The following is a 20,702-nucleotide window of genomic DNA, read 5'->3' on the forward strand; positions in this document are numbered from 1 at the left end:
CTGTCTATCTAGCAAATAAATCTAGGTGATTTCTACTAAAACTTTAAGCTTTCAATTAATAGTAATTGGAAATGTTTATGAACAGTATTCTTAGAAATTTTACCTAACAGTGTGCATGGAATACATAAACATAAGATTAAAGAGTTACTTAAGAGTATAATACTTATCCTATAAATAAAAATAAAGTAACTAACAATGTATCTATTATTAAAATTATAAAACATACTATTTTAAGAAGGATTAAGAGTAAACCACTTTCCCAGCCATTTTTAAGTCATTTAATTCAACATGTTAAAATCAGTTTAAATATATGAAGTAAATATAAGTGATTCATAAGCCTCTATCCTATTACATTTCTTCTATATATCGTATATATCTTATGTATAAATATATGCATAAATAATATTTGTATGTATCAATTTCTATTAATATTTTGCAATAATTTCCAGTCTCCCTTTTTTAGTCTTCTTTTTCATTTTAAATCACTGAAGAATAATATTCTCTCAAATGTGTATATATATCTTTTTTGGTTGCCAATCATTTCTCTTTCTTTTTTGGTTTTGAGGTTGAGATTGATCTAGCCTTTTTCACTGTCATAAATAACAATGCTATAAACATCTTTATACAAAGAACTATTTTCTTCTTTTGAACTATTCCTTAGAACACATTTTCAGGAGTAAAATTTTAGGCCAAAGATTATGCATTCAAGCTACACTACATTGAAATGCTGATATTAGTTACTCAAAAGTACCATATTTAAAAATGTAACTTAAAAAAATTTAAAGTGCTATATTTTAAATCATATACCAAAGTAGCTTCTGTCCTCTAACAGAAACAACCATAGCACCATTTATGGTGCATAACAAAGTTATAAATAAAATATTATTTGTTCTTTCCTTGAGAAAATGTTTTGTAAAATGTTTCATTGTGCTCTAAAAATGGTATGCCTATTTCCACATATTTAAACATTTCTAATATTTTTGAGTCAAGCGAAAGTTTCACTTTTACATTGTGGCATCCAGTGTTTGGTAAAACTAGTTGATCTTATTTCATTGTTCCCTTATGTTAAAATGTGAATATTACTTTAAAGATCAGATTGTTCATCAATATAAAACAATCTACTTATAAACCCATATAGCACTTTTTCGTTACTGTCATTACAATTCTACCAGTTTAATTCCTTTAATTCATCTCATCTCGAAAATCATTTAGATGAACCCTCCCTTGACAAATATGAAAACTGGGCTATTACCAGAAGTATGTGACTCCCTTAATTCTACTGGCCTCTGTCCTAAGAACTTGTGTTCCTGGGTGTGTCAGCCAGTAACATCCTTTTTTTTTTTTTTTTTTTTTTTTTTTAAACCAATTTTCCTTAATACTTCCTTCATATGCTTTAAAAGGATTCACTCCCTCCTTTTAATGAACTACCAGTTTTGTCTACTGCTAACATACTCAGGCCAGGATTTATCACAACTTTTATTAGCAGAGAAGTTGCATATCTATAATAACAGAGAGGTTTAGAACTTTTCTGATGTTCCCTTTAATGGGAATCATCTCCATGTGAATGAGGGTAACTAGGGTCCAGTTTTGACGAAGGATGACCTGTTAGTAGGTGAATTAATTGATGTGAAAAGTATTTGGTCAATAGTGGAATAAGCAGCATAGATATTTATGAGGGCATGTTTGTGTCTTTCTGGTGTTGGCAGTAACTATATAACCTTGGATATGCACCTCAGCTTTCTTATCTCTAAAATCAAGGAGTTGGACAATATAGTGGTTTAGAACTTGTTCCCCTAAGGGAATCCATAAAGGAATGGATTTCCATAGCTATATTTCCTCTGTTTTACAAAGGTGCTGTCATCAACCTTACCCATTCAGTTGTCAGAGAGCTGTGACAACTGACACTGTTTAGTTCCCAAGTGTCTCAGTCGTGTAAAAACAATTTTTAAACAACAATTAAACTTCATTTTTTTCCAGGTCGGTAAACCAAAACCCAAAGATAATTTCTTAATATCACAAATAGGTAAGGAGGGACAGAATTATAATTTTGACTCTCACTTTTATTGCATAAAATATTACTATGGTGAACAGATGGTGTAGGCTTAAATTAACTTCTTTCTTTCAGGCAAGTCTGTATGTTCTGTGTGGATACTCTGACTAATTGTCTTATGAGGCTGTCTTTTGCCTTTCCCCCTCCTGGCATTTTAACTTTGGGCACAAACCTTGAGGCAAAGACCTGTAAAGTATCTGCACTTTGATGCCACCTATTGGTGAATAATGGTAGCAACATGTTAAACGTTTATGCCTTTGGACAGTTCTCACCAAATTCCTTCAGCCTGGCTTCATTTTGAAAGGATATTTTAAAGACACAGAGGGATGTGGAGTGGCTACTCATCTGTTTTTCTGACTATGTTCTTCCTATCCCATGTTTTAGAGTCTTGAGAAAGGATCACTCTTTAGCTACCATTATTTTTGCTCTGTGTTCATTTGTATTTTCACTATCTGCTCAGGCATTTCTATTACTCATATAACTTCTTAGCAGTTTTGTGATAAATATAGAACAAGATACATGAGTCGCATTCAGAGAAGCCCATGTGAGCTGTGAATTTAAGAAGATGATTTTGCAGTTAACAGGTTACAGTCACTATGCTGGAAATTTTGAGAGTGAATTATGTCATATTTATATTTCCTTAATGAGTCTTAAGACTACAATAAAAATTAGAAAATCCAATAAAACATTATGCTGTTTTTATAGAATACTAAATATTTAACTTTTTCCTTCGCAATGTAACAGTCTTTTTTTTCCTGTCTCTTTTAGTGTAGCTACTTTTTAGTGTTGTCAAAAGCAAATACAAATGAGACAGGTTTTATTTTTATTTAAAATTTTTTTTGGTCTTTTGTCTTTTTAGGGCCACACCAAGGGCATATGGAGGTTCCCAGGCTAGGGGTCAAATCAGAGCTGTAGCTGGCACCCTACACCACAGCCATAGCAACGCGGGATCCTTAACCCACTGAGCGAGGGCAGGGATTGAACCCATGTCCTCATGGATACTAGTTGTGTTTGTTAACCACTGAGCCATGACAGCAACTCCAAGACAGGTTTCAAACACACACTAACTTTCAAAGCCAGAACCAAACACAAACCATTGTCATAAGGAAGCTGGTTTGAAATATCCTAGAATCTCTGGTAGCAGTAAAATATATACTTTTCTAGCCCAGACGGTGAGGTACGGTCTCTCTAAAACTTGTCTACTTCTCCATGCTTCTGCTGAGGAATCTGGAGGATTAGGTATCTCTTAGGTAAAGATTGAACATTATTTTAAATGCTGATGTGGAAATATCTTTGAAAGAGCTGTAAGCAATTCTGGAGTTCTTAAGCTATTATTTTTTTTTCCAGAAAATGTTAGGTGTAGTACTTGCCATCCATAATTAGATGAAGTTCTCCTAAAAATAGGACCATGCTTATATTCGTAGACTTATTTTTCTCTCTTACATTACACAATTATTTTAAATATTTAAAGTATTTTATAAATTAAAATACAACTTTTCCTAAATCTAGAGAATGTAGAATATTTATGTTCCACACAAACACATGTGATAGAACATACAGGGTTGTAATGTAAAAATCTGACAAAGAAATAAACTTAAGGTGACCCAGAGCAAACCATCACACTGAGCCACAGGAAACTTATGGATGGATCATCCATATGAATTCTGGAAGAAGCTTTTTCTTTGGCTTTGGAAAATCCTTACATGAAGTCTAAAAATCTCCCCAATCAACAGTCCACATTCTCTATGGCAACACAAATCTCTGCCTCAGAAACAAAACCAGGTCTTATTATACAAAGCAAAAAGCTCAAAAATGAACTAAACTCATAGATATATCTACATTTTTAAAAAGTGGGAAAGGAAATCTTCACCATCAAGCCCTTAAAAGCTACAGAACCGTGGTCATGTAATGGAGCATGTAAAGTTAAACTAGGGGCCAACAGAATAGAAATGGGTTCAGCATAGGGAACTATGTCCAGTCTCCTGGGACACAACATGATGGGACATAGTATGAGAAAAAGAAGGTATATACATATGTATGACCGAGTCACAATGCTGTACAGCAGAAATTGACGCAGTACTGCAAATCAACTACACTCTAAGAAAAAAGAAAGTATAGAAATGGGAAAGGACTGACTTATGCAGAGATGAAAATTCGCAAACTCCTTGGCTGTTGTCCTCAGAATTGATGGTACTGTTTAGAATCCATTTATTTTCAAGTGCTGTCAATGCTGTAGAACTATGTAGTTAAAGGGAAAGTAATCTGACCTTTGAGTTCAATCAAAGCTGCCAAGAGACTGGGAATACCTAAGTCCAGAGAAGCAGCACTGGCTTGAAAAGGTCATGGAGTGAATGCACGAGAGCAACAAGGTATTTTACAACAAGGATGATGGATTAAAAAAAATCCATATAAACTGAACAGCACAGAAGCAGATATCACTGGAAGGGTGTGGGTTCAGTATGTGATCGGCCATAGCTTTATTCTTTGCGCTAAATATAGTCACGGGAAAGCAGTGATTTACAGAGAACATTTTCATAGAAGCACAAGATGGATGTGGAAGACAATATACACCACAGCCTTATTTGTACAGAGGAGAACTGGGACGTTCTTTTTGGATCTGGGAAAACTATGCACACATATAAAAGGGAAGCACATTGCCCAAAGACTCTGTTGATCTGACTTCATAACTCATCATTGGTGGGTCATTTCCTTTCTTTCCTTCCTTCTTTTCTTCCCTGCTTTCCTTCCTCCCTCCTTCCCCTCCTTCCTTTCTTTCATTTGCCACACCTGGGGCATGTGGAATTTCCCAGGTCAGAATTCAAACCCACACCTCAGCAGCAACCCAAAACTGCTACAGTGACAAAGCAGATCCTTCACCTGCTGAGCTACAAGGAAGCTCCATGTATTTCCTTCCAAGGGTACTTCTAGTTGGACTTCACTGGTAAAGCACAGCAATGACAACTAAGGAAGAGCCAGCCCACTGAGGGGGGTGGGCAGGTGTTATGACCCTACCCTGTGGGAACTGCTGAGCCCTCTGACTGGTGAGCTGCAGGATCTCCTGGACATCACTGGGCTACGAGGAGGCTTACCCAACACAAATAGCTCGTTTTTTAAATCAGCCTGGAAAAGCCATAAGAAGTTAGTTAGTTCTTGTCTTCTTTGTACAGTCTTCAGGAGGAGTTTTCCTGTTTTGTTTTTTTTCCCATGCACACGCAGCATGCCAAACTCCTGAGTAACTGCAGAGCGGAAAGGGTTAATAGTCTGCAGACAGCTCTTTGGAGGCCCAAAGTTTTCACAGCACAGGCATCAGTTTCTGCTTTAATAGGGGACTCACAGGCGGAGCAGAGAAAGATTTACAGAGAGAAGTTGGCATAGAGATGTTCGAATGCAACTTAAATGGTTAAAAATGCTTACAAGTATTCTATTAAATAGAATGCTTAACTAACAATTGAGTTCAAGATGCCCTCAGATCTGACTTGTCTTTTTTGTGCTTATTTGAATAGGGGCAAGGTATGATATGGGGAAATTTTGCTTAATACCCATCAAATTTCATAGAAAATGTCAATCATTCGTCACAGGCAAATTTTCTGACAAATGCATACAAAGGAAATACAGCTTTTCTGGGTGAAATGGTGAAATAATTAAATACAGAATATTGTTCTAACTCTAAGACTATTTTGGTATTCTTTCAAAGTAAGATTTTTAATATGACAGTGAATAAGCTAACCTTTCTTGTGTGTGAATATGTTTTATTTTCTTTCCATTAGTAGACAAGACCTAGTAATGTACCATCTGGTATTTGACTTGGCTTACAGGAACTTTAGCAGGACTAAAGGACTTTAAATAAAAGCATGTGGTTTTCTCAACTCTCATTTAGGAGAAATTTTGTAATTGGTAATGATTGACCTCATATCTTCAGTCTCTGGGAATGAAATGCATCAGGCATTTTTTTCTTTAAGGGTTGTGGCAGAGAATGCTTGATGTTCTCCAGTATCCATTTTCTTCTTTGACATCCTCAGCAATGGGATCCCAGATGTTGGGTAGGCACAGGCCTTTCTGAATAAAGACTATTTTCCAACCTTCCTTGTGTCTAGATGTGCGCTCATGGGATAAGTTCTGACAGATGGGAATATGTGTAATTTCTGAAAAATGGCCTTTAAGGAAGAAGGCATAAGTTTCCCTCCTCTCTTTTTTCCTTTCTGTGGGCTGGAATGAGGAAGGGGCTGCCGGAGTTGTTGCAGCCACTTTGGACCTTGCAGTGGAAGCTTCTTGTTGAGTATGGTGATGTGCCAAAGGAAAATGGAGTCTCCTGGGGTCCCTGATGACTGTGGAGCCCTGAATTCCCTACATTTATGCATATTCTACTTTGTTTAAGCTAAAATTATTTTGAGTCTTCTGGCACTGTATCTGCCCCAATCTTGACAAATACAAGGGTTCTTCTATAAACATCAAGACTTATAGAAGAAAAAAAGTAGCCATTGGAATGATGTGGATAAACAGCTGGAAAGATCATTTGAATATTCTAAGTAGACTTAGGGCTTGATTTCATGTTGGAAACTGTGCTCCAGGGAATCACCTTCTGATGAGATGGCTTTAGGGTGAGGAGACTTCCTTTTGGGACCATTATAACTGGAAGAAACCCAAGAAAGAGTCTTTCTATCCCTCCACAAAGCACTTTCACTGCAGTTTGAGTTCACATGTTATAAATCTCTTTTACAGAATATTCTTAGATGGAATTAGAAGCTCGGCTTATAAAAAGGCTGAAGATTACAATAATTTTTGACAAAAACCCTTATTTAAAAAAAAAGATGCTGAAAAGACTAGAGAAAATATTGAATTCTGACTTACATATCAAACTTGTAATTTATATGTACATTTAGGTCTTCTGTTAATCTATGAAGTGGTGGTAACTTTTACTTTTATGGAAGATTTTGGATTTCATATGACAGACTTACATTATCTCAGAAAATACTTTAAAAGAATAAAATTGCATTACATTTACATGGGTTAAGTAAAACAGTAGGTTAAGTAAAAAAAAAATAGGGGTTGAGGAGTTCCCTTCGACTAGGAACCATGAGGTTTCGGGTTTGATCCCTGGCCTTGCTCAGTGGGTTAAGGATCTGGTGTTGCTGTGAGCTGTGGTGTAGGTCGCAGATGCAACTTGGATCCTGCATTGCTGTGGATACTGCATTGCTGTGGCTCTGGTGTAGGCCGGCTGCTACAGCTCTGATTAGACCCCTAGCCTGGGAACCTCTATATGCCACAGGATCAGACCAAGAAAAGGCAAAAAGACAAAAAAAAAAAAAAAAAAAACGTGGTTGATAAAAATGTAATGATTTCATTCGTACTACACTGTGCCTATTAAAACATTAAAATTTTATTTTCTCTTTGCTTTTGTGCTAGGTTACTTTCCTTCTTTGTAATGAACATAATTTCTAACATTCAGATGAGAGAAACAGGAAGCCTTCTTTAAGGATTCACATCATCAATTTGTTACTGTGTCAGGTGTGGATTAAACTATAAATAATAGCCTAAAATTTGTAGTTGAATCAATTTGTATTTATACTTACAGGCATAACTTCAGTCAACTTATATTCTTTCTATGACTACAAAAATAGATTTATAAGGTTTTCAAAAAACTCAGTGGGATCAAAATTAGCATTTGCTCTCAAAAATGAGATAAAAATAGAAGAGACAATTTCATTGTACTGGAATTAGTTATTTGATGTAGTTATTAAAGTGTTCTTTAAAAGCATTGTTGCTGTGAATGCATCCATTCTCTCATATCATTCTGCAAACAACTGAAACAGGAAGAATGTATGAAATGAGCTTTTTTTTTTCAGGAGAATAAACCTATTTAGATTCTAGTTTTGTCTTTAATACTGCAGTGGTGAGTGTGCCATCTCTCTAAATGAGAGAACTCTGATTGCCAAGTTACTTGCTCACTTATTGACTAAGCATAAAGGCTGAAGAACAAGTAGGAAAGACAAGGAATAAATATTTTGGCCTTAAAAAGAAAATCACGGAGAGACAGAGAGGAAAAAAAAAAAAAAAAAAAAGGCAAGTTCTTAGTCTGAGACCCTATCTAAGTATTATTTAAAAAATTATCCTAATCATTTCCTGCCAGCTAAGATAGAAATCTCAAAGGGCAAAGAGGCAATTAGTCTTTAAAATATATTACATTTTCACAAAGACTCCTTTTCTACCTAAGATAAAATTCACATAGATGGACTATTTTGGTGGATACATTTGGTGATGGGGGCTTGGAAGAGTGTGTAAATGTCACTTGTTAGGTGTTGGTACTTCCTAGTTCAAAAACATGACTCTACCAGAGTCTTCATTTTTTCTTTTCTTTTCTTTTTTCTCTTTTTTCCCCCACTTATCTGCAGAAGCTCTTATTTCAAGTTGAGAAGATTGAGTGTGAGGCCGAGTCATTATTTGAAGTCCTTTTGTCTAAAAGTAAAGGTTTCAGGATCATTCTGAACACAGAAGTAAAACTTTTCTGTGATGTATTGAGTTCATGCTGTGGTTGTCATCTCTTTCCAAGACCATTCATTAATTTTGTTAAAAAATCTTTTATCATGGTATCCTAAGAGGGACTTAAATACCAGCAGAGCTGCCAGCCAGCCAGCAAGACTCAGAGATGGATGCTTCGTTAACTGCTACAAAAGGAGCCTCCTTCCCACATCCTCATTACTTTATTTCAGTTTTGTGGAAGAACAAGGCTCAAGTCAGTGCCAGAGATCATCCAGGCCTCAGGCTTTGCTGAGCATGCTGATTAGTTGGGAAATTTGGGAGGCAATGAGCCCACTAAGAAGGGACAGAGGCTTACACCTTGAATGGGAGGTTTACACCTTGAATGGGAGGGTTCATCTGCTGACCCTCAACTTAAAAAAAAAAAAAAAATCTAATGATTACTTTTTATTCTTACATAAATTTTAGTTTGTTTTTCTCCTCAATCTAAGTATAGTTGCTATGCACATATATCTTTTAAATTTTTGGACAGAGTCCAGGTTAATGATGTTAAAAGTTAGCAGCTAATATTGAATGACTTTTTAGATCTCATAAGATGGCACACATCTAAATCCGTACATCTAATTAAGTAAGCTCATTGAAAGACATGCAATAAACCACACTCAAGATGCAGTTACCTTTGATTTTGGTGAACTTATCTCCTGTTGATAAGAGTATTTAGGGAGGAGCAGAGATGAATAGGGCTGGGTAGACTGAGAAGGTGTGGGGACCAAGTCAGAGGCAGTGGCCAAGGAGGAATAAAAGGGAGGGGAGGAAAGCAGACAGCTGGGGAGAGATGTAGACGTTCGGTCCCCCGAAGAAAATGAAGATGGCTTAAATATTGAGGAAAAACAAGATGCAATTATGCTTGTGTCCAGAATGAGGTTACATGCTTTTTAGAGAATTTCCCCCACAAAGAAGTAATTTTAAAGTTACCGAATATCCCAGGGGTATATGTAACATTTATGACAAATTCTTGCATTGAAAGCACTAACTCTTTCTCTGAATTTGATCCCAAAATCCCAGTGGTGATGATCAGTTTCGCCTTTATGACATAAGTGGCTGGAGATCAGAACCCCCATACTCTACAATTTTATAATGTTATCTGTGTGATGAATCCTTCTAAACATGAAGGCAAAAGGTATACCACTGGGCGATGACTCTTTGTAACTTGCTTGTAAAGTAGATTACGATTTATAAATAGTTTGTTGCAAAGCTAGGGAAGTTAGGACCTCTGCCTGTGGGTGTGCAGTGCCTGTTGGGAACTAGTTGTGAAACTAACTCCCTGAGCCCCACGCCTGGGGTTCTGCCTGCGCTGGTAGAAGCAGTTCCCGGAACCAAGCCATATATCTAATACGTCTTAAAATTGATTAAATTGAAGGGGAAATTAGTTATTTAAGTACTTTACTTAAAAGTGTGTTAGACTTAACTGCCATGAGTGAATGATCTTTATTAATGAGCAGCGTGTTTATTTTATACACATGCAGGTGTGGCTGGGTTCTCTGTCCAGATGATATTTTCTCACCTGGCTGGGCAACAGCCAAGGCTTAGGGTTTTGTGGGGGTCCAGTGGTCTTATGGGCATTCATCATTATTTACCTCAAGAATACCCTGTACAGGCCAAATGCCTCTAGCTTTGTTATTGGTAAGATCCTAATAGGAAATTATGCGGTTTTAAAAATGATCTTCATTTTGAGAGATTTCTAAATAGAGGGGCCATGGGGGAAAGTGACTTGTATAATGGCATAATATGAATCATTAATTTTGTTTCATAATTTCAATATTTTCCAGTAATCACATTTGCTTTTCAAGTCACACATTAAATATTTGAGATATCAAGGTTTGTTTTCGTCATTTGTTTGTAAGGCAACAATGCAGGCTGCCACTCTTAAGTAACCACCAACTTGAAGAAATGACCTCTTCAGAAATAGGGAATTGGAGTATATCCTTCTTTTTTGTTTGCTTTTCTTTCTCTTTCTTTTTCAAACTGCTACTATATCAAAGATATGGCATGTAGTTTTCTTTCCTGGAGGATGAGACTAATCTAATCTAAACGAATCTCTCTGGATATCAATTTCCTCAACTCTAAAGTGGGGATAATAATATAACTTACCCTGTTGAGTTTTGAAAAGTAAAAATGTAGTATTCTTAGAAAACTGCTTGAAACTCAATAACTATTGCTATTATTATTAATGTTAAAATTAGAAAGACTTTAAATTACAAAGACTATTTAAATATGAATTTAGAGTAATAAATAAATAATGGAATACTATCACATATTTACATCATCTTATTAAAATTTGGCATGTGGCCATCCATCCCTCCACCCCCACCTTGAACAGTGCTTGTGGTTTCCTGCATGGAAACCTTCTAAGGCAATGTCAAAATGGATGTTTATTAATATAATTAACTGTACTAGCTAAATGTAATAAGACTGGTTAGTTCTTTGGGAATTAGGCAAAATTCAAGTACCTCGTGACTCATTTTTGCTGCACTGCTCTCTTCCTTAGGGGTCCTAGGATCTGTGGGGTTGGCTATCAGATATTTTAAGCAGTCAGGCTTCCTCTCCTCTTCCTCCTCTTCAATGTGCAGGCGTGGTGTCACGTTTGTGCCACTGTGACCGTCCCACATGGCATCTGGTTCTTGAGATTCTGGCCCTCTTCGGATGCCTGTCATGACCCCCTCACAGCTTTCCTCATTTTCCTCTCCAATGACAGGAAGGATGCGGAGCAAGGGACCCACATTAGTGTGAGCAAAGGTCACAAACTTATCACCCAGGACTTCGGGAATTTTTGCAGGGCCTGCAAAGCCCCTTCTCATTTTTGTCAAATCTGCAAACTTGTTTTGAGGTGTTTTTCTGGGATCCTGAAGCGGCATTGCCTCAGGAGGCTGGGCTGTAGCTGAGGTCATCCCCGTGCGGGGGAAAGTTAGCAGAGGAGAGGGTGATTTGACGGGCACAGATGCTGGGGGCACTGGGAAGAGAACAGGGGACTCCTCCTTAATTTCAAGAGCCATCTCCCCGAGGGTATTTGGTTTGGCTTGGTCATCTGGTAAAGCCAAATTGCTAAGCTTCTCTAGTTCATCCAAGAAGCTGTCCAGAAAAGGAGTTGGTGTTGGGGCCAAAGGCTTTGCCGGTGGACACTTGGCTGTCAAGGACAGCCACCCCTGGGTGATTCCCTGGAGCGCTCCTTTATCTGAGCCAGGTGAAGCTTTGTGCAAGAGAGGGGGCACTGGTTCACTGGAAGCCAACTTAGAAATGAGCGGGGATTATGCAGTAAAAAAAAAAAATAATAATGCACACAGAGACAGAGAAATGCAGAAAAGTATGACAGTGAATATAAAAAATATTTTATGCTATAGCCTAGATTTGCTGATAATTTGTTGAATTTAAACACATAAAATCATTAGCATGTTAACTAAAGATTTATCTGAAAAATGAAACTATGCTAGTATTTGGACTAGGTCTATTAAATATCAAATGACAAGATAAAGCTGTCGTAGAGACAGCTTTGATAAAGACAAAACAGTAAAATCTTAAGAGATTTAATAAACTAGTTCTTTCAAACTGGGTTTCCATATATTTGGTATAAAATGACTCTGAAGTAATGTTAATGTAGAATGAAAATAAATAATTAAGCCTTTTTATTCCCAGATTTTATTTAGTATTCTTTCTTCCTGTGCCAAATCTTTTGAACTTTTATCATTTTCTCACTTACTTTGTGAGGTGATTATAGCATATGGCATAAAATATTTTTACATCATTATGCGTTAACACATTTCTAAATGAATCAGCTCTGAACAATATTTTTTAAGAACAGAAACCTGTGATCCAAATGAGATTGAACTTAACATAACTACCACTTCAAAGTTTTAAAAAATCCAAAGTAAGAAAGGGGGCATATGATGTGAACAGGGACTTCCATTCTCCTTTTCTAAAGCTTAACATTTTATGTAAACTAGCAGAGGCCAAATTTATGAAACTATCTCCAGAGGTAAAAATATATTTCTGTATATCTTAATATTATTGCTATATTTTAGATATATTGAATAAAACAATTTTTTATGTAAATTCATCATAAGTTGTTCTAGAAGTGCTGCCTCGGAGCATTCTAGTACGTTTATCTATTGTTGTTAGACTAGGGAGGATGTTACATGCTACACACATGAAGACCTTGAGAGAGGCTGGTGGAAGATATTTTACCGTAGTTCTTTCTGGGTAGATGATTTATTTGAGTTTGGAAAGAAAAAAATCTTTAAGAAAGATTTTGGAGATGAACTTTCTGGTTGTTTTTTTTTTTTTTTTTTTTCCTTTTTAGGGCCACATCTGCAGCATATGGGAGTTCTTGGGTTAGGGGGTGCATTGGAGCTACAGCTACCGACCTACTCCACAGCCACGGCAACTTGGGATCAAACCACATCTGTGACTTATACTGCAGCTTGCAGCAGTGCCAGATCCTTAACCCACTGAGCGAGGCCAAGGATAAACCTGCATCTCAAAGGACACTGTGTCGGGTTCTTAAACTCACTGAGCCACAACAGGAACGCCTGGTTGATTATTTAGGGTGAGACTTCACCGGTGCACTCAGCACTCTTGGTCAACTTAGTATGGATCAGTGCACAGTAAATTCTCCACTTAACCTTTCACTTCTGTCCTATAATAGGAATGGGACTTTAATATAACTTATTTAGATTTTTTTAAAGGAAATATGATGTCATGTCACCATGGGATGGGCCGAATGAAATGAAGTGTCACAAAACACTTATGAGCACTCTTATGGAAGAGTCAAGATTCAAGGCTACATAGCAACTTCAGCGCTAGAAATATTCTGTGAATGGGGAAGAAAGCACTTTAAATTCCATTGTTCTCATGACTACCACTGTCACAATGATACACACTGCTTCTCCTGTTCCAATGCCATTACCAATGCAGTTACTATTATACATGTTAATGGGTTCAAAGTGCTTAGCTTTACAATGGACTTGCTTCTGCTGAAAGTTAAGTATCCCAAGATGCCTATATCACAAAAATATACCTATAATACAAACATCGTCTAACTGTCCTGTCATCCAAAAGCATCAGTATTGGATTCTTACGATACTAAAAGCATAAATATCAGAAATAATACCAACCTACATTTGATTGTGCCCTAAAACAAAGATAGTATGTCAAGAAACATGATTTGAATGTGTCTAAGAGTGATTCATAAATCATTTAATGAATTCCTTCTTCTATTTACAAGTATCAGTTAGAAAATAGGACATTTAACATTTAGTATATTTTGGGTATCATGGTTTAGAAGTACATTACAGCTCTTTTTCTGAAGATGATTCAATTTAACACTACTGAGAAGTTTCCTTCATTAAGCCAATAACATCAGAGCATAGATGACCAGTTGGTGAAACCATTAAGTACCTTTTACATTTATGGTTATAAGATTTTCAACACATTTTTCCTGGTAGTGAGACTAAAACACTAATTAGTTATTAGTGAAATATGTATATTTCTCTATTTATAAAATGTAAAATCTGATATTCTAAAGGAACTTGGGAAATTAAAAATACATTTAAATCGTATTTACAACAAAGATTAAAACATTGTGATCTAAAATATTACATTGCCCCTCTTAGAACACTAAAGAAGAATTTCTTAAATTTTGCATAATCCTTTGTAGATACATGGTTATTATTTCTTAGAGACTTTTATTTGAAGGCACAGTCACTTTGAAATTTATCTGGTAGTTCTTTTAAGAAGACTGAATGGTGGATAAGACAAACATGTGGATGAAAATTCTTTTTGTCAATAGGAGCTACTGAAGGTAGGGTGTTAATCTCTAAATGCCGAGCTCTGCTAGTGAAGTAAACACACTAGAGAAGATTCTGGAGAAATTTATAAGCAATCACACAAATTGCAAAGTGCCAAATTGTTCCATTATCCAATGATAAAAGATTGAGAGTAATTACCCAGCAACCCAGTCTTTAAAGAAAAGAATAAATAAGATGCCTAGCTCTTTTAAAAGAAAGTGTCTCTCTTAAGAGAGTGGATTCTTTATGTAGTTTCCCTTTATGTAGCTTAAACCTTTATGTCAGCACCCATTAGAAAAATGAATTATATTGACTTGACCTGGCACACACACTTGGAAACAGAACACATAAACCTTTTGCTTTGTACTAGATGTGGTGTTGTAGTCTAATGTCCTAATCTCACGTATGGATTATCTTATTCTGAGCTCCCAAATATTATACTAAAATTCTAGAATGTTTTCTTACCTTATTTGAACTTAAGCTGTGGATTCTATCACTAGAATAGCTGTGGGGTATTGGAGGGTCAGGGTATTCCTCAGCACCTTTGGTTGTATTCTTCTTGACGACTTCTACATAGGAAACAGGGAAGATGCCTTGTCTGTTGGTTCCTGGAATTTTACCTTCATACCAGTTTTGATCAACCCTTTTAAGAAGAATAACTCTATCTCCCTGTAACGAATATTAGGAAAATGCATTATAAATACAAGTGTGATGACATAAAATTATAATTTATCAGTATTTTCTAATTATATTATAATTTGTCAGTAGTTTCTAATAAACAATTGTTTTCCATCTGGGAAAGTCTTATATCACCAGTGTTTTGTTTTGTTGTTCATTAGGAGAATGCGACTAAAGCCTCAGAGCTTCCTCCCAAATTATAGCTTATCAACATATATTCAATTTAATCATCTATTCATGACATTAAAATCTTTCTCAAGGATGCTTACACTTATCCATGTTCATATTGGTACTGTGGCAAATGACATATGTAAGTTACTTCAAAAAGCACAGTAGTTTTAACAGGCAGTGTGTCGATGACAGTAGCATCATCTGATGACTGACAGAGACAAGGGAATGACCTTCTGTAGGAGGAGCTTCAGAAAAGTGCCTCATGGCTTGATGTGACAGTGTGGCAGAAATGAGTTACAGCAATCAACCTCTAGAAGGGATGATGCTGGATAGCATACCATATTTATTCTTTAGCTACATGTGTTGAGTAGTAACAAAGAGTGATACTAACAGAAGGGAGTAAAGATAGCATCTTGCATAAACCATAGCTGTGGCCAGGGATGATATCCACCTAGTCTGCATCCAGGTGATGTAACACAAGCATCCATTCTGATGAGTGGGTGGCTGTACCATGGCAGTCAATAATATTTTGATAGAACCCTTGGCTTTTGCAGTGATAGGACTTTGTAACAACCATTATTCCCACTACCTGCAGGATCAAGCCAATATCACAAGACCCAGTTTACATTTTAACTCAAAACCACACGTGTCCCAGAAATGAGTAAGTGAGAAGTGGTTGAAGAGCAGACACTCTGCAGCTGTATCCAGCAGGTAGTACAGATAGGGCCTGCCTGCTGACGATAGGGCAATGGGGGAGACGCATGGTCAGAATGTCAGCACAGCAGGGAGCCTTCTTCAAGTGGTACCCAATGTGCAAGTTTTCTACTGCCAGAATGCTGGATGGCTTATATAGCCTGTCCCTCCACCAGCGAGCAGAACATATTGAAGAAAAGTGAATCTCCCTTATCTTAAAATGGCACTGACTTTCTCTTTAGTACACTGCTGTTGCTAGGCTGTGACTTGAATATAAACTGCACTGGCAGAAGCTTCTCTTAAAAGTATGAAACAAGCTGATACCATCCATGTAATGTGTGTTGCAGCTTGGAGGGCAGATGATAATCAGTTTTGATGTAGGACTAGGACTAAAAGGGGAGAATGAAATGAGGTTCTGCCAGGACAAGAAGAGTGGCATCCCCTTCACTGCTGCTGGCTGAGGATTTCACCTGTAGGCAAGCGAGGTCCTAGAACCACCCTGCATTTTACTATCTGTGTTGTGTGCAGACCTGTGGTTACCTCAAACATGTGTATGTGGTTTCCTGGCAAATGATAGCTCATTTCATCATTCCCACCCATGTAAAGTTAGAAAGAGTTCTTTTTGATGTGGTTAGAAAGAGATGCTAGAATTGGAGAGGTTGCTAGTGAAGTTTGGGTCAGTTGCAAAACCTAGAGAAGGCTGATCAAGGAGATAATGCCACACTGGTGGCTCCTCAAAAAGGCTGCCCTATAAGATCTTTATTGCTTTGGGACCATTTGATTCCAAGATAACAGAGAAGTATGTATTGGGACATCTCTCTCTCCTTTTTTTAATTGAATAATAACACAGAACAACAATATTTTGAAGTGTATTAAAATGTTATTTTCTTTTGATGTTTCCACACGTATAGCTCCTGGTATTGAACCTGAGGAACCCTTTGGAGAGGATTTGGAGCCTCCCAGCTAAACCACAGGGGTAAACTCTCCTGAGAAGCTCTGCATCCCACAGGGACCTCATCTAGAAGGACATAGGAGCAGTAGGTAAGGGTGACTCAGGGCCTAATGGAGTTCTTTGCAGAAAATGAGAAAGACACAGAAATGTCTAAGGGAGAAGATGACCTATTTTGGTTCTGAAAATATGCCTCCTTTCAAAGGCACCAATGAAGAACGCAGGTTACCTTTCTCAGTGATAGCTCCACATTTGTGTCCGCACTGAAATTATATTTGGCTACAGCTTCTCCGATTTCTCCAAGCTGGGCTGGGGGAGGTGGTCTTGCGGGCTGTGCTTTCTCAGGAGGTGTGAGTTTCTATGAAGGAGAACAGTTCTTGATTGTTGACCCATGCTGACTTTGGAAACAACAACCACGTAAGAGGGAAGGGGAGAGGGCTTACCTCCACGTATGAGATGGGGAAAATGCCCACTCTCCCGTGGTGCTCTCCCTCATACCAATTTTGATCAATTTTTCTGAGAATGTAGACGGTATCTCCTTTCTTAAATGATAGCTCCCTGGAAGAGATAACGTTCACATGTTTTTTATTCTTGATGTATAGCCATTATTCTTAAGATCAACATTCTCTCTAGATCTGTATTTTGGCTGGGAAATATACTCCTGATATCGAAAAATCCATTGAGGCCAGTTGGATAAGGATTTTCCTTGAAAATTTTTTAGAATTTACTTGTAATGCTATAACTTTAGAAATGCTTTCAAAAAGAGCAAGTAAAACATCACATCTGATTGAAATCACAGGCAGATTAATATGAAACTTAAAGGCGGGGACAGACTATAGCTAGCTATAATTGGTTTATAGTAGAGGAGTTGTGATACTTGCCATAATGTTGGATTTGTTCTGCACTGATTTTTTTTTTTTGTCCTGAAGCTAATTAGCTAGTTACTTCTCTCACTTTCTGTCACCTTTTGATATGCTAAAGCTTACAGTGAGGATACCAATATATTTAGCCTTAGTACAGAAGTGCCAACATGAGAAACAAATTTTATTTATGGATCCTTTAAGCTGGTTGATAGGTATTTAAATAGACTATCTCAATAATGAATATATTTTGTGAAACAGAAAAGATTTTATACTTTGATTTTTCAATGAGCCACAAATATAAACATTTTCCAACTGAAGTATAATTGACATGTAACATTATATTAGTTTCAGGTGTACAGCATTTCAGGTGTACAATATTTGTATATATTGTGAAATGACCACCACAATAAGTCAACACCCATCACCATACATAGTTACAAATATTTTTCTTGTGATGCAAACCTTTTAGATTTACTCTGTTAGCAACTTTCCAATATACAATACAGTATTATTAACTATGGTAACAAAGATAAACATGTTTTAAGTGCAAAGACATGCACAGATTACTCGTAGCCTATTTTATATCTTTTGTTTTTTTAAAAATACAGTATGTTTTTCCATTTTGGCTGTTTCTAAGGATACAGTAGGCAAATTTGAGTGTTTAATTTTAAGTTATAAAGACATTACTCATCATGAATAATTCATGTCTACATTCTCACCCTCACAGCTTCAGTTTTTCATGGCTTCATCCTCCACAGTAATTGTTTCTCTGTGTTATTTTGCTTCACAATTATGTCCCATTGGATGGTACTTATTTCAGATCTTTTGCCAAGAGCCCCACTTTCCCACACATCTGCTTTCCCACTCACGAATTTTCTGCATTGTTTAATTCAGAATCTCAAGTTGGATCATTTATGTGTGCAAAATGTATAATGGAGAGGGATAGAGGTTTATATCATATGTGGAATATTTCTTATTGATTAAAATAATTAATTGAAAAAAGTTGAAGAGTAAAAAGAATTATTACACATTTAGAAGTGCTAAAATCTTCACATTGAAAGTGTGCTAGGGAGTTCCAATTGTAACACAGTGGCAATGAATCCTAGTATCCATGAGGATGAGGATTCGATCCCTGGCCTTGCTCAGTGGGTCAGGGATCTGGTGTTGCCTTGAGCTGTGGTATAGGTCACAGATGTGGCTCGGATCCTGCACTGCTGTAGCTGTCGTATAGGCAGGCAGCTGTATCTTTGATTTGACCCCTAGCTTGGGAACTTCCATGTGCCGTGGGTATGGCCCTAAAAAGCAAAGGAAAAAAAAAAAAAGAAAGAAAGAAAGAAAGAAAAAAAGCATGCTAAATGTTCAGTAACCCTAAAAACAAAGAAGATTCACAGAGCTGTATATTCAAATACAGTACTTCCCTCATTTATGCAAATGCCTGATGTAGCAAACAAAACCCAGAATTTAGTATTTACAATGCAACAGTTTTAATTATACCAGTTATGTTTTTTTAAATTAAAAAAAATTTATTATTATTATTATTTTTTGCTTTTTAGAGCCTCACCCATGGCATATGGAAGTTCCCAGGCTAGAGGTCAAATCAGAGCTGTAGCTGCTGGCCTATGCCACAGCTATAGCAATGTGGGATCCGAGCTGCATCTGTGACCTACACCACAGTGCACGGTAACACCAGATCCTTAACTCACTGAGTGAGGCCAGGAATGGAACCTGAATCCTCATGGATGCTAGTTGGATTTGGCTGCGCCACAATGGGAACTCCCTACAACAGGTATGTTTGTTTCTGGAAATGAGACTAGCAAACCTAGCCTTTTAAAAAAAATAAACAAGAAAAAACTAGTATTTTTCTTTTAAACACGAAATCCTTCCTATGTGCAAATACTTTGTGTTTAAATTTTTGAAGTCATGTAGAAGAAGGACAGTGCTCTTACTCTCCAATTTTCAAGGTTGTATCTCTCTCATCTCAGAGCTAGAATCTCTGAGAGTCTAATTTTGATAGGTTTGCTCCACTGCTAACCCCCACTACTTTCAAATAGTGACCATTAACAACCTTTGGGAATAGCACTTTACCATTATTTCTTCTCTAACGATTAAGATGTTATGGTTGGTGAGTGACTTAGCTGTATTTTTTAAAATTAAACTTTCCTATGTTAGGTACAGAAAAATAGTTTTTGTTTGTTTGCTTGCTTTCAGAGGTGCACCCATGACATATGGAAGTTCCCAGGATAGGGGTCAAATCAGGGCTACAGCTGCCGGCTTACCCCACAGCAATGCTGGATCCTTAAACCACTGAGTGAGGCCAGGGATTGAACCCGCATCCTCATGGATCCTAGTCGGGTTTGTTAACCGCTGAGTCATGAAGGGAACTCCGAAAAATAGCTTTTAAAACAGATAATTATTTAAAACAGAGATATGTGTCCCTTGTTTGTGCGGTGTTAGGCACAAAAAGCACTCACATCTCTTGCAGGACATTTGGTCCTGTCCAAAATGTCCATAAGAAATTCAGTCCATGCCAAAAGGCCCTTGATATTTGGTCCTGTCCAAAACCATTTGGCAGGGACCGAATATGCCCATATTGGATAGGACCAAATTTCAAGGACTTTTTGGCAGGGACCAAATGTCTTCTGGATGTTTTAGACAGGACCAAATGTCCGCTAACCTTTATATCTAGACAATGATTGAAATGACTTTAAAATGTGGCTGATCTTCCTGTAACTTTCCGTGCTGTCTGGGTGTGTGAGCCTTTTTTAAAAAAAGCTTCATGAGTCATCCACAACTTTGGTTTTGTGTCAAATGGATAACTACACTGGGGGTAATGAACAGCCACTCTTTGCCTCTCCTGAGAACACAACAAGAGGAATGTGGTTAAGCTGCAATCAGATAAATTTATTCATAGTATGAGGGAAATAATTTTTTCTTACTAAAATTATAGGATGGCTTCCATGGGTGATTATTCAATCCACTTCTCT

The 20,702-nt window shown here is 37.0% G+C and overlaps 2 protein-coding genes across 65 annotated transcripts in view; one reads left to right on the forward strand and one right to left on the reverse strand.

The window, feature by feature from the left end:
• The window catches only part of CFAP96 (cilia and flagella associated protein 96), a 487,170-nt gene that overhangs the window by 124,647 nt on the left and 341,821 nt on the right, over positions 1-20,702 (forward strand). For 6 of the 7 annotated variants that reach the window (XR_014828694.1, XR_014828696.1, XR_014828695.1 and 3 more), the window contains one exon: positions 16,818-16,947. The gene's annotated coding sequence lies outside the window, so the exon portion shown is untranslated. Of the gene's footprint in view, positions 1-16,817; positions 18,721-20,702 lie in introns of those variants that run through there. The other variant, XR_014828699.1, reaches the window with a different exon arrangement.
• The window catches only part of SORBS2 (sorbin and SH3 domain containing 2), a 324,236-nt gene that overhangs the window by 9,537 nt on the left and 293,997 nt on the right, over positions 1-20,702 (reverse strand). For 57 of the 58 annotated variants that reach the window (NM_001444777.1, NM_001444776.1, NM_001444789.1 and 54 more), the window contains 3 exon segments: positions 14,830-15,033; positions 17,085-17,213; positions 17,299-17,413. In NM_001444777.1, the coding sequence (NP_001431706.1) occupies positions 14,830-15,033; positions 17,085-17,213; positions 17,299-17,413 (448 nt within the window). 58 annotated transcript variants of the gene reach the window in all.

The sequence above is a fragment of the Sus scrofa genome, chromosome 15, assembly GCF_054392235.1.
Source record: "Sus scrofa isolate SSC_HxYL_T2T_F1_AM1 chromosome 15, Sscrofa_HxYL_maternal_Yorkshire_Landrace_v2.0, whole genome shotgun sequence".
In the NCBI taxonomy this organism is placed as follows: Eukaryota; Metazoa; Chordata; class Mammalia; order Artiodactyla; family Suidae; genus Sus; species Sus scrofa.